Consider the following 26172-nt stretch of genomic DNA (forward strand, 5'->3'; position numbering starts at 1 on the left):
GGAGGAAACCGGAGTACCCGGAGGAAACCCACGCAGGCACGGGGAGAACATGCAAACTCCACACAGGGAGGCCGGAGCCGGGATCGAACCCACGACCTCTGAACTGTGAGGCGGACGTGCTAACCAGTCGACCACCGTGCCGCCCCTATGAGAGATGCATTTCTCCAATAAAAGACTCGAGACATATCTCGATGCAATACGATTCAAGGATGGTTCCATTTTAAAGTGGAATGACTCGATTTAGTTTGATTCGGTTCGGGGTTACGGTTCAATTTGATATGTTACAGCTCAGTTTGAGAAGGTATGATCCAATGAGTTTCTTGTTGGCATTTTACATACAAATGAATGAACTTAGTACTGTAAATATAGCATTTACTTAAAAGATATAACTGTCACCAATAAAAGACATGTTTCCTCTAAAACGGTGGAGCCCCAAATAATTATGGTTCGGAATTTTTGGCAGATTTTTTTCCCTAATAATTTTTTATGGATATCTAAAAAAAATCTTGTTTTTTTTGCTTTATTTTTTATTTTCTTGGCCAGGTGAGAAATCCCACGATTTTCATGGAAAATGTATATTGGATGTTTATTAGCCTCTTTTGTAGATTTTTGGGGAGGTTTACAAAATATATTTTTCATTTCAACGGAGGTCAAATCTACGACACAGTCCCTATTGCCCGCGAATAACGGAGGTCCTCTATATAGATTTAAGTTGAAATATCACCATTCACCACTAGATAGCAGCTCTTGCACAGGGCTCTATACTGCAACGTGAATTAGCCTATTTCGAATGACACACAAGACGAACATAGTGCCTCAATAATATTCAAATGTTTTAGTGAGTTGATATTTGTGTGTGGAGGGGGATACACGAAATTAACTCTTGGACCCAATGTTTTTGCCTTTCGGCAGTTTTGTGCAGTATTTGAATAATGCGAGAGCCATCTGCCCTGAAAGCCAGTGTATAAATGCAAACACAAAACGCACAGCACACCACCACAGAGAAGGGACTGTGTAAGATCCCATTTCCCTTGAATTTCTTGAAATAAACAATTTCACAAGGGGTTATAGAGTGAACACTCTTATTTGGGATTTTATGTTAAGCACGTGAAGGCAGCACGAGCCTGCCCCAGTTTACTTGCTCTGTCAGCGGTGTCCCCGCAGTGGATCTCATGTAGATCACTTGCTGCCGATCAGAACCTTGGACCTTTATCTCAGTGACATTATATCATCAGCAGTCCTTATCAGTAGTTTGCTATCTCGCTGCATTTTTTCGAGCCAACCTCTCGTGGACCTTGCACAGGGGGGCAAATCGGGTTCACTGATTTTTTTCTTTTCTTCTTTCCACCGGAAAGATGACGCTAAAATCCGATAAAAACGAACCTGCTGTCATATTGGAGCCTGTGGACTGCGTCCGAACAGCCCTCTCCGATCTCTACCTAGAGCAGCTTCTCCAAAACAAAACAAAGCCTGACAAGGTAAGTTGTCTCTTTTACGTTTTAGGAGAAATAAATAGTTGTTTGCAGTACAATTTAACACGATGCCCAGAACCGCCCCCACCTCCCCCCAATATAAAAGGCATTAATCATAGAATATATTTTGTTGAAAGCTGAGTCACCTCAACAGTGTTGCCCGCTCAGCCTGAACTGGATCCAGCAGACATGGCTAAGGCTTTTCCACGTCTGCATTCGCTTTCCAAAAATACACATGCAAATCGTGTGACAGCTGAGGGGTAAACAAGTTTCCTCCATGAATAATCTGTTTTTATTCGTGTGATAACGTCACCATGTTTTGGTTGTGTTTGTTCGCTGAAGTTTAGAATGCAGCATTGCAGTGTTTTGCATACAGAGAGGATCTCTTGAGTGGTAGTTGACTGCATCACATGGTAGCAGTATGTCCAAGACATGCACGAATCGGTTTTTAAATAGATTGTGGTGCAAAGCCTTGTAAGTCTGGGAAGTGATATGAACAAATACTTAAAAGGTGTATTAGAACAGATAGATTTAAATTGCCAACTCAGCAGCGAGGGGCATGACAAAGAAAGGAAACTTCTTCCTGACCTCAGCACTTTTATCTTCTGCTTAATTCTGATTTGGTAAGTGAGGTCTTCACAATGGAGACTGCTGAGTATAATGTAGACCAAAGGTCACTATGGGATCGTTGGGAAACAACAACAAAAGTCAACTAAGCAATATTCTAAGACTTTGGCAAGTATAAGAACATTGGAATTTAGGTAGATTAGTTGGCACTTGAGCTGCTGTTTATCACAACAATACCAAAAGTGCCCCATTTGATAGGCAGTTAAGGGGAAGAGTTTTGTCTAATAGTGCTATTACAGTACGTGCCATCTAAGACACAGCCTCCCTTTTGGCCAATTATTGATTCTCATCTCCGGGAAATCCTGAAAAAAACCCCATCAATAATTATTAATCATCTAAAATATAAAACTCTTTTGTTGTCAAACTAGGTTGAGAGTTTGTTCTCATATAATAGTCAATTAGATGTAGATCTAATGGGCCAGGAAACACTTCCTGTTGACCAACTTCAGGGATACTAAAGGCTCCCTATTCGGAGGGCTAGTTGTTTGTCCTAATGCTGTGCCACGCCCAACACTGGCATTCAGAAAGGCCCCTCTCAGCCTATTATCACATAACTGTGGATTGTGAGGGCTAATCTCAGTTTTGATACGTCATGTCTGGAGGAAAATTACAGAACATTCGCAAGTTTTTCTGGCTTCCGCGGGTTCTTGCTATTTCACACCACACACGCACACACGCAGTTGAGGACCAGTATGACTTTTGTGATCTCACAGAGTGTCATTTAATCTCTTGGTGTGCTCAAACATTTTCCCCTGACACTCCTCTGTTAAACTCAAATAGCACACGGCCGGTAAATAAGTATCACGTTGCATGGAACTAGACTTCCACGAGTCCAGCTCGCAGTCAACTGTTGACTGCGGGTTTAAGACAAAATACAAATGAGATCCCAGGCATGGAGTTTGCCAGTAATAGTTTTTCTGTTTGTTATATCTTAGGGAACCTCAATAATGCCACCTTATTTGCCTATCGGGCAGCAGCATACTAATTGATGTGCATTGCTGTGTGAACCTTATGGGAGTGCGAAAACGTTTTTGTGGCGGTTAGACAGCTGGGAAAGGCTCCAGCACGGCCTGTTGTGGGTAAGCAGTTCAGAAAATGGATGGATGGATATTTCATGACTTTCCCTGAAATGCCCAACCTGATAGCTCTTATGTCATCCTCTGTTCTGCTCAGCCCCCCTAGGGGGCATACTTGCATGGCAGCTGGGATTTATATTACACATTGTTATGGCTAAACACCAGCATCAAAACCCAGAATACATTTCAGTATTTCAATTTTTATGTGACTTTATAGTTTCTAGTTTCCGTGTGATTAATTAAAATATTTTCATAGTCTCAGGTAATATACACAGCAGTGGAGATCGTCTTTAATTAGAGGCGGTCAAAAAACAAAAGGGGGTTTTCTGTTTTTAAACCTCTTGCTTTCTATTCATTTAGTTGTCAAGTGCAAGTCATGAATTCGGGTCTGGCCTCATCTTTGGAACCCATATTGAATAGATGCCTTAAAGATGACTTATTTGCAATAGTCATCCGAGACAGGTAATGTAATCTGACTTTACTGCTGTTCTCCGATGGGATCCTTTGATGAGACTGGTGGTATCCATGACCACACGAACCTGTTGGGCCAGATCATTGGATGTGTTAAATGAGGTGTTATAATGTTGGGTTAATTTTTAATCTCGAACATGTGTTGAAACTGCAAATGAAACACGAGCAATTTGCAAAAGGCTTTCCTGTAACTATTAGGAAAATGTGATGATACAAGATGCTCTCATTTTCATTTACAATATAATCATACTGTATATTCTCTCTTTCTCTTTTTTTTTTTTTTTTTTGCAGGTCACCATGCAAACCTTTGAAAGCAAAGGTGCTGAGGTTTATACCAATGGAAGTGCCAGATACGTGAATGGCACTGAGCTGACCAAAATTAAAGAAGTTATGTTTGAAAAAAATCCCTCGGAGCCGATGGTACATTTTATATTTGCAAGACTTTCTTTTTCAAATTCACCATGTGGATTCACGTTGCTTGATTCCTCCTCATTCATCCCTCAACATTCACTTTCTTTCATCTGCAGGGAGTCACTCTGAAAATGAATGACAAGCAAAGGTGCACAGTGGCCAGAATCTTGCACGGAGGATTTATACACAGACAAGGTAGTACATCAAACATTGACCCGCCAGTGAGAGGGGTGATTAGAACCATGCCGAGAGGGCTGCAGTGACGTTTTGATATATGGTTGTGTTTTCCTCAAGCTCACGTTAGCTTTCTGTACATTAGAATCACATTCACTGAAGAATATTTGACGCTGTTATTACATTACCATTATTTCTTCCTTTTTTGTCAGGATCCTTGCATGAAGGGGATGAGATAGCAGAAATCAATGGGAAAAGTGTGACTAACCAAACAGTCGATCAGCTACAGAAGATTTTGGTGTGTTAACACTTAATAACTGCAGTTATTAAAGAGAATTACGCAAAATGTTATTTTTTTTGTTCCCATTTAAAATACATCATGACAATTGTGGCGTTTTTTTTCTACAGAAAGAAACCAATGGAATAGTCACAATGAAGATTGTTTCTAACCAAAAGAGTCGCTCCAAAGCCTGTGAGGTAATCGCAGACGTAGAAAAGTTGCCTAAAAACAGTAGAGTGGGTAATATCTTAACAGATTTGCTATCTTTTCCTCTATTATTTTCAATACATTTTCCGTGCTAGGTGAATCTTCTCTTAATCGATGAAAATCCAAGGTGACTATTAAGTAGTGTACACTAGCTTTGTTAGTTTGACTGTGAAAGACAATAGTCGTGTGTTTCATTCGGCCTTCTAAGTACTGTCAATGATAACATATTTCATTCAGTATCCATTGACATCCTTCACAGGTTCAATACAATGGACATACAAAATACAGAATATCCTGTAAATTAGATCACCTGTCATCATGAAACTATCAAACGTGAAGTGCTTTAATGCATACTCTTTGAATTTCAGTGAGCTTTTGATGTTTCATCATTTCAAACAGGAGTGTAGCTTTTCAAACTGAATTCATCTTTTTGTATGCGAATTTGATCCGGCTCACTGCGCTTCTCTTGGAAGTCAGAAAAAAGCCTAGCATACATCAATTCATAAACTAAAATGATATTTTCTGTTCGGGTCATGAATGCAAGTGAATAACAATAATTTGACATTTTAATAAACAATTTATAATGCAGTTTATTATTGTTCTGGATAACAATTCCTCGGATAACAAAATATTATTTCTATGAATGATAGTTTTGCATTATAAATGTAATTCGTTTCAAATTTAGCACACTTCATTTTTTGTGTTTCATAATGGCAGTACCCCCAACTTAGAATTTTTTAAAACTTGTTGGACTTGTTAAACATTTCTGCTGACCCATACCACCCTGTGTCCCCAACTAGAGTGAGTTAGATAGGCCGCAAATGTTCATTCATCACTAACCCTTCTGATGATGTACCCTTCATTAACATAACCTTTGAACAGTCCTCAGAGTGAAATTATATGTTGTATCAATCCATCGCACCATGAAGTGTTACGAATAAATAGCCTCATGCGAGGGCAGTGCATTTATACACCAGTTCAAACTACAACCATGATAACAAACATTAAGATGTTTATTAATCCCTCTGGCAGTGCTAATTGCCAGGTTCACATCAAGCATATGTGGAAGCAAAGCACACCAAGCAAATTGGGCCTAGATATGGAAAAAGCTCAAGCTAAACCCACAAGCTAATAAAGCTAACAAGCCTAATCACGAAAAATCTAACACAAAATGTTGTATTTTTTTCTAAAAGCAACATTGAATTAATTCAAATGAATTATGAACCCAATATTTTGAGTTCAATTTTATTCATGCTATGTTACTTAATACAATATTTTAGAAGTGTCCATGTTTATTACTGGTAACACTGAAAGTCAGTGTCCAGTCTATTATTCTGTTACATACCTGCAACACAAAATGAAATGTACTCATCTACACTCACTGTATTATACTCTGGATTTGCAGACGTACATGAGGGCCCAGTTTAACTACGACCCCTCCACGGATGAGCTCATCCCGTGCAAAGAGGCCGGCCTACGTTTTCAAACTGGTGACATCATTCAAATCATCAACAAGCAGGACCCCAACTGGTGGCAGGGAACAGTAGAGAGCAGTGCTGCAAACTTCGCTGGACTAATACCGTCGCCAGAGCTCCAAGAATGGTTTGACAGATTTGTTAATGATATCAAAAAATATGCTGAGCTTTTACTGGTGTGTACTTATTTTTGTGTGTGCACATTGTTGTTATTTCATGCAGTTAACACATTTGGGACAGTCTGAACATGATTACGTGACCCTCGTTTCATCACACTATAAAACTGAACAAAATTCTGCTCAAAACTTTTGTTTCTCTCACAGGAGAGTGGCAAGTAAAAGCAAAGCCAAAGACAGTCAGTCCTGGAGCCCATTTGGAAAGAAAAAGAAGTGCAAAGACAAGTACCTGGCTAAGCACAGCTCAAGTGAGTTCATCACTGGCATCATGATTTGTTACCTCTGCCATTGTATTGTTTTCTTACAATCAAATGTTATTTCAGTTTTTGACCAGTTGGATGTGATTTCTTATGAGGAGGTTGTCCAGCTCCCTGCTTTCAAACGGAAAACGTTGGTGCTAATTGGTAAGTTACATTCCTCTGCTACTATGTAAATGTAAGTTTTTAAAATCCATTCTAGTGATTTTTTTTTTAACTCGCTTCAAATCCAGAACATTTAGCAACATCACAATTTGTGTGTGTCAATACTGTGAAAGTCTGCCGCTATTTGCCGATACCATGCAAATATGCCCCCTAGGGGCAGAGAGCTGCATGAGGCTGTCATCAGAGCAATTTAACTCGATGCAGTTAAGCACTATATGCTAGGTTTATATAATAATAATAATAATAATATCATGATTACCATGGATGCCAGAACATAATAATATTTATTAATAATTATATTCTCAGAATTAACAGATTAAGTGAAATCTATTTTCAATAGGTGCACCAGGTGTAGGGAGGAGTCACATTAAAAATTCGTTGCTGACCAAATATCCTGAGAAATTTTCTTATCCTGTACCACGTAAGTAGCACAGAAGATCAAACAATTCTATACTTCACTAGAACACCATGATTTACTTTCACAATTGTAACTTTACTTCTCCAGACACCACCAGATCACAACGTAAGGATGAGGAGAATGGGCAGGAATATTATTTCATCTCAAACGACGCCATGACCAAGTGCATCTCAGAAAATGAGCTGCTGGAGTACGGCAGTTTCCAGGGAAATATGTTTGGCACCAAAATTGAGACCATCCGGAAGATCCACGAGCAGGGAAAAATCGCGCTGCTGGTTGTCGAACCACAGGTTTGTATTGTACACATTGTTGTTATGACTGAGCTCCGTTACACCATAGTGAATCCTTAAGTGGAACATGCATAGTCTACATCCCAACGCGAAGCTAACGGAGTAATAAAGTCATAATTACAGAAGGCCGATGCAATCTGTGTATGAAAAACTCTTCTAGGTCTTCAATATATCACACATCATTTTTTTAACCATTGATAGTATTTTTTTTCTTATTTTCTTCGCAGACGTTGAAGATTTTGCGGACCGCTGATTTTGCTCCTCTTATGGTCTTCATCGCGCCCACCAACACAGCTACTCAGGTGAAACATCCTTACTTGAATAAGCAACAAGGACATTTGACTCCAGTAGCTAATCTTCTGCATTTTATCATCCTAGACGGAAAACCTGACAATGATCCAGAAGGAGTCGGATGCCATCCTGATGGCCTACAGACACTTCTTTGATATGATCATAGTCAACAATGATGTTGATGAGAGTGTGAAAGGTGTGGAAGAAGCCTTGGAGCAGGTCACCTCCACTCCACAGTGGGTGCCTGTCTCGTGGGTGTACTGAGAGATGTTAGACTCCACCGTGATATCTTATTTGTTTTATTTTTAAAGCAGTGCAATATCACTCCTGACACAAAACCTCTGAGTTAGTGGTGTCCCAAGTCTGAATGGGTTTATTTTTGGTTAATGTCAATTGTCAGAAACATTTTGCATGTGTGCATTTAAAAAAGCAATATTTAGAAAGAATTATATTAGAAAGCTGAGAACTTCACCGGGAATGTTTATTATTCGATCAGTTAGTTATTTGTGTTTGAGGCTTCTGAGGAAGCTTTTGGGTAGTGTTGGTGCCATACAACTTTGTGATTTTTCTATTGTGGGTAAATACAAAAATAGGACCGTAACTGTGAAAGAAATCAATCATATTAAATCATTAGATTTTATTCACTTGTTCAAACTGTCACATCAAATTGTATATGTCGTAGGCAGTTTAGAGGCACTTTTACAAATATTAAATTTCTCAGCTCTGTTACAACTGCTTCTTTTGATTTTATTTAGAGAGAAAAATGCCTCTTTAACTGAAATATGTTCCTGCCTTGTGTTTTATTTACATTCATGCTCTTATCATTTCAGTAATTAGAAACACCACCAAAGTTTCTTCACTGCCTATTAGAACTACAGTAACGGGCATTAAAGAAAAGGTTGACTGGCTGTGTCATTAAAATTTGAGCATTATTTAGCCACTCATCCATCCATCCATCCGCTACACCACTTTCCCTGTTTAGGGTGAGGGACGAGCCTATTCCAGCTGACTTTGGGCAAAAGGCAGACTACGCCCTGCACTGGTAGTTGGTAAATCAACAACAACCATTCATACTGTCACTAAATGGGACTCAAACCCAGACTGCTTGCACCAATGTTGGGCGAGCCTACGACTACACCATCAGTGACCCATTATAAACACCTCTGTACATTTTGTTTTGGACAAAAGTCATTATACTATACAGTATGGAAAGCCGTTTCGGCATGTATTAAATAACTTTGATAACCATCCATGTACAAGTATGCTCTATGTATATCAAAAATACTGAATAAATGTTCAAAATGCTTTCCATAGTACAACATCTTCATTTATGACCTTCTTAACACAGTTATGAATAAATGCATCAAACGATGTTCCTAATGAAAATAAGTAGCGTTCATGTGGGTTCCCCTGGGTCCACTCCATGTTTGATCAAATCCACAGTGAGCCACCATGGACACCCGCTGTGTTGCTGGCCACGCCCCCTCCCGAGGTACGCCATTTTGTTGACAAATCCTGAGACGATCAAAATAAGCTTCTTTATTTCAGCTTCCAACCCCTCTGTAATTATGACATTTCACGCGTGTAAGGGAAAAACACTATGTCAACATGGACGTGTATCGTTTAAAACTGGATTGCCACCAGTGATAAACAGCTCATTACAAATCCCCGGCCACCCATTTTAACATGAAACTCGCCTCGTTTGACGTCACCGAGCCGTCTTTGTACAGCTAATCCAAACTGTTTGTTATTCCTTCATTACGGCTCGGTCTCTTGTCCCTCATAGTAACAGTCTGGTAGTGCTCTCACATACGAAGAGGTAAAGGGTTATTTTAATAGCTAAGTGGACATATCTCGACGGTGGATCCGAACCAGTGCCCCTCCTTGGCTATATAGGCAGAGAACGCCAGGCTAAGCATCCAAAGGGTGCCAGAGGCTAGTGAGGAGCGCACAAGGCAATCCACATCCATCTGCCAGCCACTTAACACGCTAACATTTCCAGCCCGGATTTCAGCACAGCTGTCTAGCCAACACTACCACAAAAATGTAAGTATAGCATCGTTTTAGCTAATTTCTTTGTGTATTTCGATACATGAATGGGTTTTCCACGAAAAGATGCTGGCGAGCACCTGGATGGAGTAAACGGCTCTTTCATCTTTCGTTTGCATTGTGCTGCGCGTATGTTTTATTTGACAGCTGTCTGATATTGTCATTGAACGGCAGAAAATAATAGTTCAGTCTAACCGTGGAGCAAACGGAAGCCTCATCCGTGTTTGTGATTTTCGAGGTTTTGGAGGTGAAAAGTCGAGCCGTGTTTATTTTCTGCCTCGTCTCGTGCCGCTAGCTGCAGCCAGCACGCACGTATTTTTTTTTCCAGTTTGGACCGGTTCTGTTTGAAAGGACGTCGTCTGTATCGTGACACACCACACGACAATTACTCTATTAACTGATGCCACGTTCAGTACAAAATAACCTTTTTGTTCATGTCGAACATTTACCGGGGGGTAATTTTGGTTGTTGAGGCGCGGGTGACGATGGAGCTATTTCTAGAAACATCAAGGACATATTGTGGGACTTATTTTTATGGCGTTAACCATAAGGCCATTTTGTTGTGTAGACCACGGAATATTATTTGACAAACGTAAATCAGCCCGTCCGATATAATGTCATTTTATCATCTGTAAATTGGGCCTGGGCCTAGTTTACGTGATATTTGCAACCTCCTGCAGCGGGGGGTGGGGATAGCCTAGCCTTTCTGTCGTCGATGATTACGCGAGGGTGGACAGCTAACTATTGTTATATATTCCATATTCCACTCCAACCATCACAGAGTACCTCCTCTGGCATTTTTTAAATTGTGGTAAATGTTTTGAGGGAACTGAACGAATAGAGGATGAAGAACAAGATGGCTAAGTCAACCTGAAACGTTTGTGTAAATAGCAAGAAACCCCACAATCCGAAAATAAATCGGGTCCCACCATTGTTATAAGCAAGTCTGTGTACGTTTGATCTCGATTTCTTATCAAATTGCAGTCGACCACTTTTTGCCTTGAGTAAAAATCCCCTGTCAAGGAACCACACTGCTGCTGCTGTCGGCAGCCACAGTATTTATAGGCCGTGAAACGTGATGTTTTACTGGCTGTCATGTGACCACGGTTCTGGTTGTATAGAACTGAAAGGAATGTTAGGTTTGAGGGCTTCGAGGTCACAATAGACTGGCAGTCAACTGATACTGGTCCGGACTGGAGTGGAGCTGTTCAGTGCTGAAATATCTCTCTCCAGTGCTGAAAGTCACGCATCGTGCAAATGACAGCGCGGATCCAGAAATCCAGTTAGTTGTATACACTGCATTATACAATTGCATCTATATTTAATATACGTTTTCCAGAGCCATTAACTCAGTAATACCAGGCTATTTTTAAAGGTCTAAAGGGGGCTGAATATATTTAGCCTAGTAGCAAAAGTTATATTGTCTGAGGACTGTACAAGGACAAGTCAGTGTGCAAGCCCAGGTGTCCTTATCAGATCTGATCTTGCTGTTCATCATGATCTGACTGATTACATTGTTTTTTTTTTTTTGGGGGGGGGGGGATTTTAAAATGCTTGCAGATATTAATAGCAGATATGATTAATTGACGATTCTGAATTTTGTGCTTGGTAAATTGACCAAATATCACTGATTGCCACTGAAAATGCAAGCAAAGTGGTGCAATATAAGATGTGATAAACCCACAAAACAACCAGGAATGAAAGAAAATTTGTTGCGGAAGCCTGGTGTTTTTGTGAACTGATGTTTTTTGACGAATGAACTCTCTGTCTGTTTGTATAACACTCCTTAGCATTGCCAATAATAATATGCAAGGAAAGACCAGACCGTTTGGCAATTATCCAATAGGATTTTATGTTGTTGAAGGATTAGTAATGCGTGTTGGTGTTAAGGTGACCTTTATACACAGTTTTGTGTCACAGTAGTGGAGTAGCTTTGTCACTATTCATATTTGTAATGAGGCATCACTTTCTATCATCTCGCATGCTATATTGAGCGTGGTGAGCACGTTCGGTTACAAACCAGCATTTTCCATGCTTTTTATTTTTTACATGGAATTTAAAGCTTGTCTGACCTTGCATTTGATCAGGATGCCATAGTATTTGTTATAGACACAGGCAAACCAGAATACCAGAATAGACACACACACACATTTGTACAAATATATTTGTGTAAATTAAATAATTAGATTCCATTTAGATAAAGTGGACTTATGGTTAAGGTGGGGAATAGTGACTGTCCCCTGCCACCATGAGTAATTGAGGCCCATCCAAAAAGGTTTTTAACTACCCATCTATGCCACAGGATGGTGGCAAAGCACTTTTTTTCTATTAGACATAGCTATGGCCAGACTAAAGGACGCGCCTCCCCTCAGTTGCTCGGCACCTAGATGGCACCAAATGGTGCCAAAGCAACATGTTTTTGTATTAGATATGGCATTCTGTTTTCTGTCTTTCACATTTCACAAGCTATGTGTTATAATTGCTCTTAGCCTGACACGAGACTCACCACAAACCTGTCAACTTTGTCAGCCTGGCCTTCTTCTTAATATAACATTCTCCTAAGCGGTGTGAAAGATGACACATGACATTCTCTGGTCTGGCTAGATTTCTTTCATCAAAACATTAATTTTTGTGTTGACAAAATATAGACTTTTTGATACAAATACAGTGCTTAACAAATTGCTTTTACCACCTGTCCTAAAAACGAGAGGAGACCTTTCAACATCACAAAGTGATGTCCATTCTTTCAATTTAAGTGATTTGTTGATATTTGGTCAGTTTGAACATCAAAATGTAAAGTCTGCCCACTGGACATCTCTGAGAAGTCAGCGTTTAATCAATCATAATTGTTTCTGTTCAGGAATGTAAGTAATTAATTAGAATTTGATTTAGTCAACAAACAACGATATTCTTCACTATTTTTCCATGTATGTTCTACATTTGAAAACTCATGAATACATGGTTAACTGTAATGAGTATATTTTAGCATGAAAATATTACCTGAAGTCATCTTATTTTGGGTAAAGAGCTCCTATCAGTAGTGAAAAGCCATGATAACTGACGCCCACCCAAAAAAGGTTAGTAATTTCTTCACAGATGCCACAAGATGGCAGAAAAGCCCTTTTTCCCATTGGGCAAAGGATGGCTAAAAAAAAACCCACTTCCCATCAGTTAAACATAGTTGCTTGGCACCAAGATACCACCAGATGGAGCCAAAGCAGTATTTTTTAATTAGATATGACTTTGGCCTGGGCACAAAAAATTGAAAATATTATAAAATTACAATTTTTTTCCCCCGCCATTTCTAGGTCTGCCCCAGCTGGAGCCCCTGCACCAGAGGGAGGGAGTCAGGCTCCTCCTAACCTCACCAGCAACCGCCGTCTGCAGCAGACACAAGCACAGGTGGACGAGGTGAGAACAAGTCCTTTATTTTGCACTGCCACCTGCTGATCAAAAGCAAAAGAATAATCCACTATCTTTTCAATCGCGATGTTTGTCTCTCTCCCCAGGTGGTGGATATTATGCGTGTGAATGTGGATAAGGTTCTGGAACGTGATCAGAAGCTGTCCGAACTGGACGACAGGGCTGATGCTCTGCAGGCTGGAGCCTCTCAGTTTGAGACCAGCGCTGCAAAACTGAAGAATAAGTACTGGTGGAAGAACGCTAAGGTGGGGACGTGCACATGCGCTCGACATGAGCAAAACATACGTTTTTTGTGTGTACTCCTTCAGAGAAAAAAAAGTTCTCCTGATAGCAATCATGCAACAGTATGAACAACTTTGTATGTTTTATCTTCTGACCACAGATGATGATTATCCTGGGTGTGATATGCGTGATTGTGCTCATTGTCATTATTGGTAAGAATTTTTCGGATCTCATTAATATTCGTTCATATTCGAGAAGAGCGACTGACGTAATGCATCTCTTTGCTTGCTTTCTGCAGTGTACTTCAGCACCTAAGAAGAGTCACTTCCTACCCCAGTCTAATCCCAACGTCCTTGCTTCAGAAGGAACCCTGAAATTTCATGACAAAAGGAATCACCGATAATGAGTTAATGTATCATCCCCGATTGGCTTCAATAGAAACACCCCTCAACCCTTCAGGGCCACATGGCTCAATCATTTCCACCACCTCGCCTCTGGACCCCTGTCAAATATTTGTCCCGTGAGTGTGCGGCCACGCGTCCGTTCTGGGTCCTCTCGGCTTCTCTAACCTGCCATAACGAGAGCCAAACACTTGTGATGATGCAACAACAGAAAAGGAAAAACAATGATTGGCAATGATAATTGTTACATGACTGATCGATATCTAGTCATTTGTAGAGTTTTATTCTGATATATACTGTTTTGTAGGTGTGTGTGCGAGTGTGTGCATTTTGTATTTTTTAATTTTTGTATTAATTTTCTGTATGCTTCAGCGTCAAATACTGCCTAATAATCGAAGTGTGTACCTTGCATGTTCTGATCACCGCTCCGTCCCCCGCTTACTCTTTTTTTTTTTGTTTGTTTTTTTTTTTTTTTGCTGTATTTCTGCACAGTGGCGACAATCGGAGTAAGCCACAGAACTGAATACGTTGGATTTTTGCAGTCACAATCTCCAGGTTGAAATTACTTACGAGTTCATTCAGGTCTAAGTTTTGGCTCACAGGTATTGATCAACACAAAGCAATGCATGACTTGTCCGGTCCTTTAAATCTGACCGTTGCGTCTCCTCTGAACGTCTTTTTCCCTTCCCGCAGTTCTCTTTACTATCTGTTGCGTCCTCAGCACTCCGGCCGTTTCCCTCGTGTCTTGCAGCATGCTGGAATGCCCAATCGTTTTAAAACTGCCATAGTACCGTTGGACCAATGTCTGTAGATGTTTCTTTTTTTTCTTTTTCTTTTTTTTTTGTATTACGTAGTGTCTTATTTCGAAAACATTCCTTCATTGCAGTCTAGTGCAATTGCTCTTACTGTAGCACATGTAATTGTAGGTATATTTCAAGCGTGTGATGAAACTAAAAGCCGAAGGCAGTCATACAAACAACCGGGGGAAAAATGATATGGTCTAAGGGCAGTTTTGGTGGGAGGCAAGATTAGAAAGGCATTTTGTGGTATCAAACATTCATGTAAGCTGTTACAAATAACAGGCTATTGTGCAGGTTTTAACTCGTATTTTAGTGGCACCATCACAGACATGAAGCTTAATTTAGAAATTGTCATTGGCCCGTCAAAGCCTTGATATCAACCTTTTGTCGTCTTTTCGCAGTTGAAAATGCACTCGACGAGCTTGTTTTTGATGGCGCTGTCACGCTGGGCTGTAACCAGGCCCAAAGTGTGCAGCCACGCCTTCATATGAAGAGCAGATGAAGCAGTTCAGCCTTGTTTGCGTTTTGAAAAGACCCAGCAATTCACAGTCGGAAGATTTGCTGAAAAAAGGAAAAAAAAATCAAAGCATTCCTTGGCAGTGTTCTAAGTGTCTCTCCCTATAGGTATGCATCATTCAATGTAATAGATTCTATTTTTCTTATAGTGTATTTTTGTGTGAAACAGACAGGCGAAGAGGAAGTTCCTCTACTTCTGTCTGGTGTGTGTGTTTCCGTTTTGACACTTCAGCTGTGTGCACTCAACACTGCCAAGTAACAAGCTGCTGAAGGGGGGAGCTTCTCTTTGTTCGTCGGACTTGTCTGTCATGGCGCCCTTTCGTGTACAGTTATAAAACTGTCAGCGCATGTGGTTTGGGATGGTACATATGACCCCTTTGGCTACTTGATGACTAACAGAGCAATAGGTTCACTTGCTGTAATTTTAGCTGACTAGGCCCAGATGAATAGAAAACAAGCTTTAGCATTAGCGTTCAATCTCAGTCATAATCTGCAATAGTTGAAATTAAGTGTGTTAATTAAGTGTACTTAGTAGCCTTGGGGTTTTTATGTTAGCAACAAGCTAGGTAGATCAACCACCTTTACTGATTACGAATCGTACTGTGTGTGAGCGTGTGCAGGTGCATCAATGTGGTGTGTGTTAGAATAGCTCTACCCCAGGAATATCCCCAGTTTATCCCGACAGATTAGGCCGCTTAAATCTCTTGAGTGAAGGCACGTTTGTTTCCTTGCCCACTGTAGTACACAAGGAAGGGGACAGATCTTTACAAGACCACTGAGCCCCCAACCCAACCCGCCCCCCTCCCCCGCCTCCGAAAATCCTTAACCCACAGTGTACCTACAACCTGAACAAAACATTACCAAAGACCTCATGTCCGGCCTTGTTGACGATTGCCATCAAAAACAAGTGCAGAGGAGCAGGTTAACCCCAAACGAGCCGATAGTTTGAAAAAGCCCGAACTTTGTTGTCTGCAATTACAGGACCTTTTCCTGCAACACGCCACTAAATGTGTCAGTGAGGCTAGTGAGTCTAGTTCGACCTTATGCAAGTTAAACCGAAATCTACGGACCGCATGCATCAATTCTCCCGCACCCTGTGTGTTCAAGTCAAAATGATTTAATCTGTAAGATTTTAGACACCGGATCCTTTAACTAATAATAGCACAACCTCGTTTTTGTCACCCATTTCTGCCAACTTTCATAGTACGAAACATTGAAGTAGCTCCAACTATTGGACGAAAGTCTGCATTAAGTGTTGTAATATGAACGTCTTTTGAGGGTAAGGGGGGCCTATATCGTTTTTGTTTTCAAAGTCTACCAAGATGTACAGTGAAAGGGGGCAAAAATGAAAAGTGAATTAGCTAAGTATAAATGTGGAACACTGTTTTGAATAATGTGGCCTTTGTTGCCATCCTGCTGAGGCGATATGACTACTGATTGGGGTAGGACATGTGTCATTCCATAAATCCAGCTGTCGTCCTGTGATTACTCAACCAATTTGATCACAATGGAGAAAATGAAGCGAGTGCTGTCTCTTCACGTTGCTTTACTGTATTGTGTGAAAAGGCGTGCACCTATATTTTAACAGTGGGGCACTTTCTGTTCGTTGTTGTCATTCTTTCGGGGAGCACATCTGTTCTGTGAGAATATTGCCATCCGTAGATATTCAGTTGTCTCAAATTTAAGCTGCACTCAGCCCATTTGTGGGTGATCTGAATTTTGTTATCTTGCTTTTATTTCTTTGCGATCTTGTAATTCAAGCTTGTGATGAGCATATTAATCAACTTTGGAATGACGATATATGTGCTAAACTAACCTAAACCTCCATCATGTAGGGAGCGTCACTCCAAATGGGTTGAGCGTAGTATTAGGAGGGAACCTATTGAGTTTCTGAATGGTCACTGGACGGCTTACAATATTCCACAAAATACATAGAAAAATGTTTTGATTTGTATGCCCACATTTCTTATTATTATTTTGCATTGATTAAGAAAGCAAACTTCCAATGTATCTGAATTTTGTGTAAGCACTCATTGGTAGAGGTAAAAATCGCTCAAGTCAACAAGGAGGAAAAATATTTTTACCTTCAATTGTCCAGAAAGCTTCAGACTAATTCTGCTGTTTACATCAGATTGCTGTTTGTATCCACACAATGCTGTATATTTTTTGTTTGTTTGAATATATTTATTTTTTCGGGAAAGATTTAAATTTCTCTATGGAACTGGGGGTTTTGGCCTGAAGGTCTGTATTGCCCCTGTTTGTCTGGTCTTACTGGAGGGACCCGACTGGAGGATCATGGGCAATATGCTCAGTCTTATTTCATTCTTATTTTTTGTTTGCTTTTATTTATTGATAGGTTTGTTGTGCTGTCATTTAATATGGGATTAGACACTAAACAAGGTTGGCTCTATGTAAAGGAGAGGAAACTGAATGGAAAACTAAATTGTATAAAATAATTGTAGTGTAAATCTATCAATGTCTTATTATATTGATGAACATCATAAAATATATGTATATTGGAAAACAGTGTATTGTGGCCAATGGTGCTTTCCTTGTGTGTGTGTGTGCGCAAAATGCATTTATAAATATACAAGTACATTTATTATTGTTGCAAAGGCAAACCCAAATGACTTTAAATCAGTGCGTTACACAAGGGACAAAAATGATAACCTGAAGTTACCCAAGTGAACTCTACAACACACATGCACATCATGCTTAAGTACACAGCTTTGGTCAACATACAAGTGTACTTGTGTCCACATATCAGGAAAAAAAAAAAAGAAGCAAAAAGTCCAGTTCACTGGTTGTAAAGACAGCACACACTCAAGCTTGTTGGGAGTCGCGATAACACTGAAAGCAATGTAAGAAAACTAAACGTACGTTCCACATGACCCTGAAATAGAATCACGCAACACTATGACCGCTTGCACATTATGATGAGACCCGAGACAATGACGTTATAAGGAACATCTTTTGGGTGAAACACAAGCACTGGGAGCACTCAACAAGCTCCACACCGAGGTGGTCCAATGGAGATTCGAACCAGCATCCTGTGAGGAGAAACCAAGCTAGCCGCACTGCCAGGTTGTAGCTATTCATTTTAACCACCAGGTGTCAGTAAATAGACACATTCACGGCAAAAATGGTGGAGCCAACTTCAGCGTCGTCTGACGCGAATAGCATCCCGACAGAAAATGATATACAGTATAGAAGACGTTGTTGTGGATGTTGATTCGTAATATTTAACTAGAACTGAAAGCAGTTCATTGTCATTGTTATTTTCCTTGTTTTGCTGTAACATTTCCTTTGGCCTGCACAGGATGAGCAGTATGGATATATTTGAATAGGTGGATTTCCTGTTTTCTTGGAATGAATTAAATCATTTTAAGGTAAAACAATTATTTTGTTCACAACCATTAACAAATACACAATGAATGTTCCGAACACGCGGTAGTACATTACAATTTGCTCTGTTAACAGTTTGAAAAACAAAACAAAACAACAGTGAAATATAAAGGATAAACACTGCGTTATGATGTCACCTTTTGTTGCTTTAAAAGTGACATCAAATGATCTGCATCAAGCTTCTTGGCACACTGTCAGGAAAAAGCTTATTTTCCTCTTCAGATTCTAAGTTAGACGTGCTTGATTTTCCTCCAGCTGTTTCTTGGAAGTCTGGCAGAGTTTGTTTGATATCAGTTTTCCTGACAAGTCAGAGTTGTCAACATTGTTTTCACGTTTTCCCTTGAGAGCTGAAGTTTCTTCTTGTTAAAATAGTGGAAACTGGCCTACTGTAATGGGGGGGGGGGGGGGGGGGGTTGTTGGTCTTGTCTTGTTTTGTTTGTTTTGTTTTATCTGTGAATTTGAGTGGAACCAAACGGACAGAGACCAGATGGGATTCTCAGACAATTAGTTGTCTTCATTTTCCTTTTCTATGTGGAAAAACTGACGAATAAACAAATAGAGGGGTAATAGTTGCAAATGCATCATAAACAATATGACTTTCTTAATGTTGCTGAGTCAAATCCTTCTTCTGTGGTTTTCTCAGAATTCTTTTCACTCCTCCCCTCACCCCCTTTGCGAGTCCCTGTGACTCTTGGCTAAATGTAAGCATGTCGCTCAAATAGATCTGTCTGGAGTTGTTGCAGAACCCCTTGCCTTGCCTTGACCCACGGCCATACGCATTGGCAGAGGCTGCGCACTGGGATTCCATCAACACTGCATTCCTGCCTCTGCTGTCTCTTTATCAGGACTTCCTTTTTGAAGACAAACAGCACAGCAGTCAGTGACCAACACATATCTCCAGCATGCAGGCCTCTTGTCTTTGTTTAGGCAGCAGAAATCATTTCGTTGTAAAGTGAAACATTAAATCAGGGTCAAACAGAAAAATGGTGCTTTTAAGTAATGTGCCACATGTAACTGGAGACACTGACTGTGTGGAAAGTGTGTTTTCATTGGCTGTCCGCCTCGGTTCTTCCAGGCTATGATCAAGCAGTTGTAGGTCAGCAGTGCATGAAAGTGTCTGGTTTTACGGCATTTATTGGAACAGCTTACTCGCTCCAGGCCTCAGCAGTGTCGAGAGGGTTGACTCATCCATGAGAACTCCTCCACTGGAGGATTGCAGGGGGTGGGTGGGGGGCTGACAAACAGCCCTTGGCTCAGACTCTGCATGGAGTCAAAGGACATCCTGGGGTTTGGGGAGATGCAATGTAAGGATACTCCATTTGTTTTATGCTAATTTAAAATCGAGATCCCACAGGAGCTCTTACTTGGGCCAACTTTGAAAAATCAATAGCAAGAAAGGAATACGAAATATAACAGCAGCACTTTCACAAGTTCAACTCAATAGAATGTGAAGATTTATACTCCTGTTTCAGACGTATGAGCTTCAGGCTGTGCTTCCACCTGTGCAACCAGTGAATTATCAGTCACACCAACAATGGACAGGAAACAGGTCAGCACTAGTTGTATGCGTTATGAGGTTTAGGAAAAAAAAAAAAAATAGAAATCGCTTTAGTTCTACTTCCTTCATAGATGCCCCCCACCAAGCTCTCTTGCCTGTTCTACCCAAACCTGTGTTATTATGGAGAAAACATCTGGCTCTAATTAAAGCCTTCTACTCCCTTCCTCCCACTTCTTATCTCCCCCCTGGGCTCTTTCTCGCAATCTTTGTGTCCTTTTAGCATCACTCATATAATCTTTATACCTTCTAGAACTATCTAATCGCCCCCCCCCCCCCCCCCCCCCCCCCCCCGATCCTCAAGTCGCTCCACCCAGCCTCCTCCTCCTCCTCCTTCAAGCCTGCTCCTGAACCTCTTGCCTCATGCTGCAAACTGCCCTCTCTTCAAATAGTATCGCAGTGAGTGCATCATGGTGTACGCCGGCCGTATGTGGGGCATCTCCTTGCTTCTGTCTCTGACTTTGGGATGGACGCAGGCGCAGCAGACAAACTACACCAGGTGAGGTCACGCAATGGGGAGAAGGTGTGTTTGAAATTGGTGTTTAAGAAGATGAATTAGCTGTTATGCACAGAGTTGCTGCTATAGGCGAGAGGACTCAAATCTCCAGTCTGCGTGTGAATTCTTTCCATCCCTTTATTTGAAATCTTTCCATTTCGTTTATTTGAATGGGCGCAGAGTTGTTGTTTTTTTTCGCGTGTACAATGGCCGAGCCACCAGATGTTAATGTTTTCGCTACTACCCGTGGGGTCCGAGCCCAGACACTTGGCTGCAGCTCTGGACATCTTGGCTGTAATCACCAAGTGTATGACTTTTTTTTTGTTTGTTTTTTTTTTAGAGTTCTGCTCTCTTGCTTCATAGCATTAAGGCCAAAATTATTCCCACAATGGCTAAAGTTTGCGTAAAAGTGGGTGTGTTTTTGCTGAAAATGACACAAGATGTGGCACAAGAGTGTAAAAAGTTGTGTGGGAGATAATTATCATTCGTCACCATTTTGAAGGAATGCAACCTTTTGCATCAGGATCCTGCACAACTCTAACAAAAGCTAGACTGTAAAACATTTCACGTACAACATTGAACACCACTTTCTTTGGTATTTTCTGTGTCTATCTTTCGATGGTCTAGCCACAATAAAGTCTCTGGCATTGACCTCTAAGTAGCTTAAAATAAGAAACATACCATTGCTGCCAATGCTACTACATGCCTGTAAACAAGAACTCACACTCACAGAGCTCTTTAAGATGTTTATAACACAATAATGAGGACGTTGAAAGAGTCAGTTGAAGAAGATCAGTTTGATGTATTTGGTCCATTTGTTTCTTTCTAGTTACAATTCGTGGTGTAGAATTTCAAGAGAAAACTTGGCTCACAAAGTGTAGTCAATTTTCTCTCAGAAAATTCCAAACTTCACCATTTGGCAAAGGCAGTTCATAGTTTGAGACTCCCATTGGAAGTTTCTGTAAATATTGTAAAACTTGCGGGCCGAGTTTAAGCATTCATGCAATTCTTGTCTCTTTGCCAACGCTTGCTAATACTGTACTGCCTCCACATGACCTTTATCACAGGCCTGTCTTCCACTGCGGGGGATCACTTGTTGCAGATTCGGGATTTGTCGGCAGTGAGGGCTTCCCGAGCCATTACAAACCAAACAGCAAATGCACCTGGGTCATCACAGTGAGTCTCCCTGCAACAAGTCAACACACCACACTACTGCCTCCCGTTCATCTTATGACCCTTTGCATCTCTCTCTGGTTACCAGGTCCCAGAGGGTAAAGTGGTCATGCTCTCCTTCCGCATTTTTGACCTGGAGGCCGACTCGCAATGTCGCTATGACTACCTGGATGTTTACAACGGCAAATCCAACACGGTGCAAAAACTGGGCCGTTTCTGTGGCACCTTCCGGCCCGGTGCTCTTATTTCCACCACCAACACTATGATGTTGGAGATGGTGACTGATGAAGAAACCCATGGTAGAGGGTTTGTGGCCTACTTCAGTGGTGCCACGCCATATGCTGAGGGTAGGTCCATTTTTTTTTTACCCCCTCAGAACAGATGTATGATATGAATGAAGTGAAATACTGAGGAGTCTTGCCTCAGCCGCCACAAGATGTAACGTTAGCACCTCTGCACAATATAATAAGATCCAATCCAACCGGGCTTCCGTCTTGCCTCCCTTACCCATCCTACCCCTTTGAAACTCTGCGTATAATGGCTTTTGCTGCAAAATGTGCCTACAAAAATGTCAGGAAAAGCCTACTAGAACATTTGAACATTACTTGGGGATAACCAGAGGCACTTTGGTGTAAAATGACTTCGATTCAGCATGGGTTTGAATGTGATTAGCTAATTCTAAATGCAGCCACATCCCCACTTATAAGCAGGTGTGGACAATTCCTTATACATATTATCTCACTTGTTCATTGTCTGAATTTCAATCTCCAAAAGATGTTTTTTTTCAAATGAGTTGTAAAGATTATAGGTCACATTAATTGTGAAAAACATTTTTTTTCACATCACAGAAACCGTGCATTTTAACAGGGGTGTGTAGACTTTTTCTATCGATAGGTACTGCGCTGATACAAGAATCCATCATTATGCAAAAGGACACACAAATTGCCTTGAAATCAACTTTGGAGGAATACCTGACATGGACGACTACACAAACAATAGAGCGTAAACAGCGTAAATAGTGTATATAGCGTAAATAGCGATACTGTCCACCCAGCAATGACGGCTACTCAGCCACGTGGCTGTTCGACTTAATGCATTAAAGCTGAGCATTGCTATCTGTTAAGGTTTCGATCGCATCTTGGACTACAATCTGCTGTTATCCAACTAAAAAATCCTCATGGTTTTGTGGATTGTTTTAGATCAGGAGTTCTGTGGGGGAAAGACAACAAAATCTCAGGGTGAGATCATGACGCCAAACTGGCCCAACAAGAAGTATCCACCAGGAACCAGCTGCTCTTGGCTCATTACTGTGGAACCTGATAAGGTTTGCAACATAACCTGCATGAATCCATTTCAAATCTTTGTGTTTGGTTTTTAAATGTTTCTGTTTGGATACCAGGTCATCCAGGTTAAATTTGGTAAGTTTGTCTTGGAGGCGGATACCTATTGCCGCTTCGACTACGTGGCCTTCTTTAATGGCGGAGAGAAAGATGACTCACGCCTGATAGGAAAATATTGTGGAGATCGAGCCCCACAGTAAGAATAATAGATCTGATTCAAAAATTGTTATTTTACTTCACAGCTACCCAAATTCCCGCTCATGCTCTTTTTCTATGCAGGCCCATCACTACCAGCGGCAATGTGCTCCTGGTCCAGTTTGTGTCTGACCTCAGTGTGACATCTGACGGTTTTCTGGCCACTTACACAAGCATCCCTCGCGGTGCTGACACAGCTGTCGTGCACAGTGCCGGTGCTGATACCAGGTCCATTCCAGCGAGGCCTGCCGCCAAACCCGCCGCGCGTGTAGTGCCGACTACCGCAGCGCCGCCACCTGTCGCCACAATCAAATATGTACCCCCTCCTGCGCTGGTACCAACTGAGCAACCCAAACCTGTCAGGCCCACTAATGGACGTGGGGCAGGTACCACGGGTCACGACAGGAGAACGGTTGATTCGAAACCAAATGGAGGACGACCTGGTGAGTGAGGCGTCGCGCGTGGAATGCACTTATACTGTTTATTTATTTATTCATTCATTTATTTATTTATTTATTTTTCTAGTCGCTCAGAATCCGCTGTGTGCCAAAGCGTGTAAAAGAGACGGCACTATCAAGCCCATGTTCTGTGCCAGTGAATTTGGTAAGTCTACCTGTTAAACCAGAATTGCGCAAATTTGTGCTCAAGTGCCACATTTGATTTTTAAATCACATACATGGTCCACGTCATTGGTAAATGAGCTTAAAAAAAAAAGAAACATGTTAAAATGTGTTTATAAAATGTATATTTTTAATAACAAAACAAATGTATTCCATGTTTTAATTGATTATAATTCATTTAGCCCCCCGCCAAAAAAAATTGTAAAATGAACTGTAGGATTAATAAATTACAATGGGTGGTGAAATTCACATTGCACAAGCTTGTTTAGGACTAAATTTTAAAAAATGATTTGCTATCAGAAAAAGTAAATATATTTTTGAAATTAGTGTCATATTTATAGTGACATCGAAAGCCATTTCTGATTCAAATTTGCTCTTGACCAGTATAATTTATAGTACTTTGAAGAATAATTAACTAATAATTCAATTAAATAAATTACATTATAAAATTCTACTAGACAACATATAGCACTCGACCAGTAGTACTAATACAGTGCACATGTCATCCAGTGCACAGTTTTGCCTCACTAGTAACATGTAGTTGAACTACTAGTATGCCAGAGGTGTCTTCATATAATGGAGTCAAAGTGTGTACTAGTTCACAGATCTTCATCTGGATATCAAATAAATGCTCAAACAGAGGCTATTAGTGTGTGACACATGCCTACTAGTTTGGCCTAGGAGTGTTACGAGTGCAGCACAGTAGTTTACAAGTGACTGCAAACTAGTGGGTCAAGAGTGGCAGTAGACAGAGAAAAACACCAATCTCACTAGTAAGGTCACTAATAGCCTCCTGGATACTACTAGTAGGACCATAATGCCCACTAGTAGTTTTGCATCACTACTAACATGTAGAGTAGTTGTCCTAGTATGCCAAAGTTGTCTTATTATTGTGTAGAAATGTCACACAGTAACGAAGGATATCAAATAAATGCTCTTTTCTTCAAAGACAACACATTTGGCCATCACACTTTGATGCTTGGTGGAGGGTAATAACCATTCAAAAGCTGCATCCTAACCACGCCCACTTTGTTTGCAGTGATAACCGGGAAGGTGACCTCGCTGGCCCCTGGTCCCCGGGGCACCCTTCTCGTTGGGGTATCCGTCATCAGAACTTACAAGGCAGGTCGGCTAACGATCACGCAAGTCGGAGAGACCATGTCGGTTCGATTGGTGTCACAATGCAGGAAGTGCCCATTGCTTCGCAGAGGTACACACGCACACACGTGGCCACATAATGTATATTTTATGCACCATCACAGTCCTTAATTGATCTGAGTCCTTCTTGTTTTTCACCGCAGGCGCTAACTACATCATCATGGGTCAAGTGGATGAGAATGGCCGTGGCACACTGCAACCTGGCGCATTCACAGCTCCATACAAAGCCCCACATCACAAATTATTGACAAACATCAACAACCAGCCATGTTAACTCAACACTTCTGTCCGGAACACGATGACTCAATAAGTCCTTGTATAGTGCGAAATACAGATCTACATGAGACGATAATATCTCGGTAAAAACATAAGAGCTATTTTATAACCCTATTGAACAAACACAAATCCTTAAAAATTGTCTGTAATTTATATATGAGTAAAGGATTTTTATATCTCTTTTGTCACTCGTTTTGTCTCTGAGCATTTGTTTTTCAAAGTTGTGTCATCATGAGACTACACAAAGGTTTTGGAGCCCCTCTAGTGGCCGTAAAGAGTAAGGTCACCCATATTTAGCATCATAACGTGTCTTTTTTTTTTAATTTTCAACGATGGCAGAGATATTTTATTTATAGTGAAATAATTTGAATGCTGGACAGGGGGCTTACCGGGGGGACGGAGGGGCGGGGGGCTAGTGACCACCCACAGACACGGTCTGCCCACCTAAAGAAAACTGGATGTAGTTCTGATGGGAGAACATTAATAGTAAACAGCGTCACCTGCATGTCCATACTGTTCAGTTGTGGTTGTGTTCTAAGTTTTAACCTTTGTTTGTGTTGTTACATCCTCTTTCACCTTAAAAAAAAAAATAGATAAAAAAATAAATAAATAAACATTGTCACCTGCATGTCCATACTGTTCAATTATGGATGTCGTCTAAGTCAAATAAAATAAAATCAACTTTTATTTGTTTAGACCAAATCACAACAACATTTATCTCAATTAAGGAAAAAACAAAACACTTTTTGAGGT

At 40.8% G+C, this 26172-nt stretch overlaps 3 protein-coding genes across 3 annotated transcripts; all 3 read left to right on the forward strand.

Moving 5' to 3' along the window:
- The first annotated feature begins 1111 nt into the window (after positions 1-1111).
- On the forward strand, positions 1112-9096 carry mpp1 (MAGUK p55 scaffold protein 1). Its single transcript, XM_086012985.1, has 12 exons — positions 1112-1478; positions 3938-4066; positions 4174-4252; positions 4444-4529; positions 4640-4708; positions 6124-6320; positions 6517-6617; positions 6693-6773; positions 7132-7212; positions 7297-7499; positions 7727-7801; positions 7878-9096. The coding sequence occupies exons 1-12, from the start codon at positions 1356-1358 to the stop codon at positions 8052-8054; spliced, it is 1401 nt and encodes a 466-aa protein (XP_085869111.1). The 5' UTR covers positions 1112-1355; the 3' UTR covers positions 8055-9096.
- Positions 9097-9329: 233 nt separating this feature from the next.
- Positions 9330-17730, forward strand: vamp2 (vesicle-associated membrane protein 2). Its single transcript, XM_086012724.1, has 5 exons — positions 9330-9836; positions 13148-13250; positions 13349-13507; positions 13645-13696; positions 13783-17730. Coding segments are annotated over exons 1-5 (333 nt in total). The 5' UTR covers positions 9330-9834; the 3' UTR covers positions 13800-17730.
- Positions 17731-18434: 704 nt separating this feature from the next.
- pcolcea (procollagen C-endopeptidase enhancer a) lies at positions 18435-25607 on the forward strand. The gene is made up of 10 exons (XM_086012467.1): positions 18435-18590; positions 20554-20660; positions 21725-21833; positions 21919-22177; positions 23030-23154; positions 23230-23366; positions 23450-23808; positions 23891-23968; positions 25025-25195; positions 25287-25607. Exons 2-10 carry the CDS (start codon positions 20572-20574, stop codon positions 25415-25417), a joined length of 1458 nt encoding a protein of 485 aa, XP_085868593.1. The 5' UTR covers positions 18435-18590; positions 20554-20571; the 3' UTR covers positions 25418-25607.
- The last annotated feature ends 565 nt before the right edge of the window (positions 25608-26172 follow it).

This window comes from Filicampus tigris, chromosome 17, assembly GCF_054856515.1.
Source record: "Filicampus tigris isolate MCC_2025a chromosome 17, RoL_Ftig_1.0, whole genome shotgun sequence".
Classification (NCBI taxonomy): domain Eukaryota; kingdom Metazoa; phylum Chordata; class Actinopteri; order Syngnathiformes; family Syngnathidae; genus Filicampus; species Filicampus tigris.

What these genes read in the sequence shown, in the direction of transcription:
- mpp1 (XM_086012985.1), top strand. Translation starts at nt 1,356, where the DNA reads ATGACGCTAAAATCCGATAAAAACGAACCTGCTGTCATATTGGAGCCT. An exon ending in CCTGGCTAAGCACAGCTCAA is followed by an intron (nt 6,618 to 6,692) that starts GTGAGTTCATCA and finishes ATGTTATTTCAG; the next exon opens with TTTTTGACCAGTTGGATGTG. An exon ending in TGCTGGTTGTCGAACCACAG is followed by an intron (nt 7,500 to 7,726) that starts GTTTGTATTGTA and finishes TTTTCTTCGCAG; the next exon opens with ACGTTGAAGATTTTGCGGAC.
- vamp2 (XM_086012724.1), top strand. An exon ending in CACAAGCACAGGTGGACGAG is followed by an intron (nt 13,251 to 13,348) that starts GTGAGAACAAGT and finishes CTCTCTCCCCAG; the next exon opens with GTGGTGGATATTATGCGTGT. An exon ending in ACTGGTGGAAGAACGCTAAG is followed by an intron (nt 13,508 to 13,644) that starts GTGGGGACGTGC and finishes TTCTGACCACAG; the next exon opens with ATGATGATTATCCTGGGTGT.
- pcolcea (XM_086012467.1), top strand. Translation starts at nt 20,572, where the DNA reads ATGGTGTACGCCGGCCGTATGTGGGGCATCTCCTTGCTTCTGTCTCTG. An exon ending in TGTGGAGATCGAGCCCCACA is followed by an intron (nt 23,367 to 23,449) that starts GTAAGAATAATA and finishes TTTTCTATGCAG; the next exon opens with GCCCATCACTACCAGCGGCA. An exon ending in GTGCCCATTGCTTCGCAGAG is followed by an intron (nt 25,196 to 25,286) that starts GTACACACGCAC and finishes TTTTCACCGCAG; the next exon opens with GCGCTAACTACATCATCATG.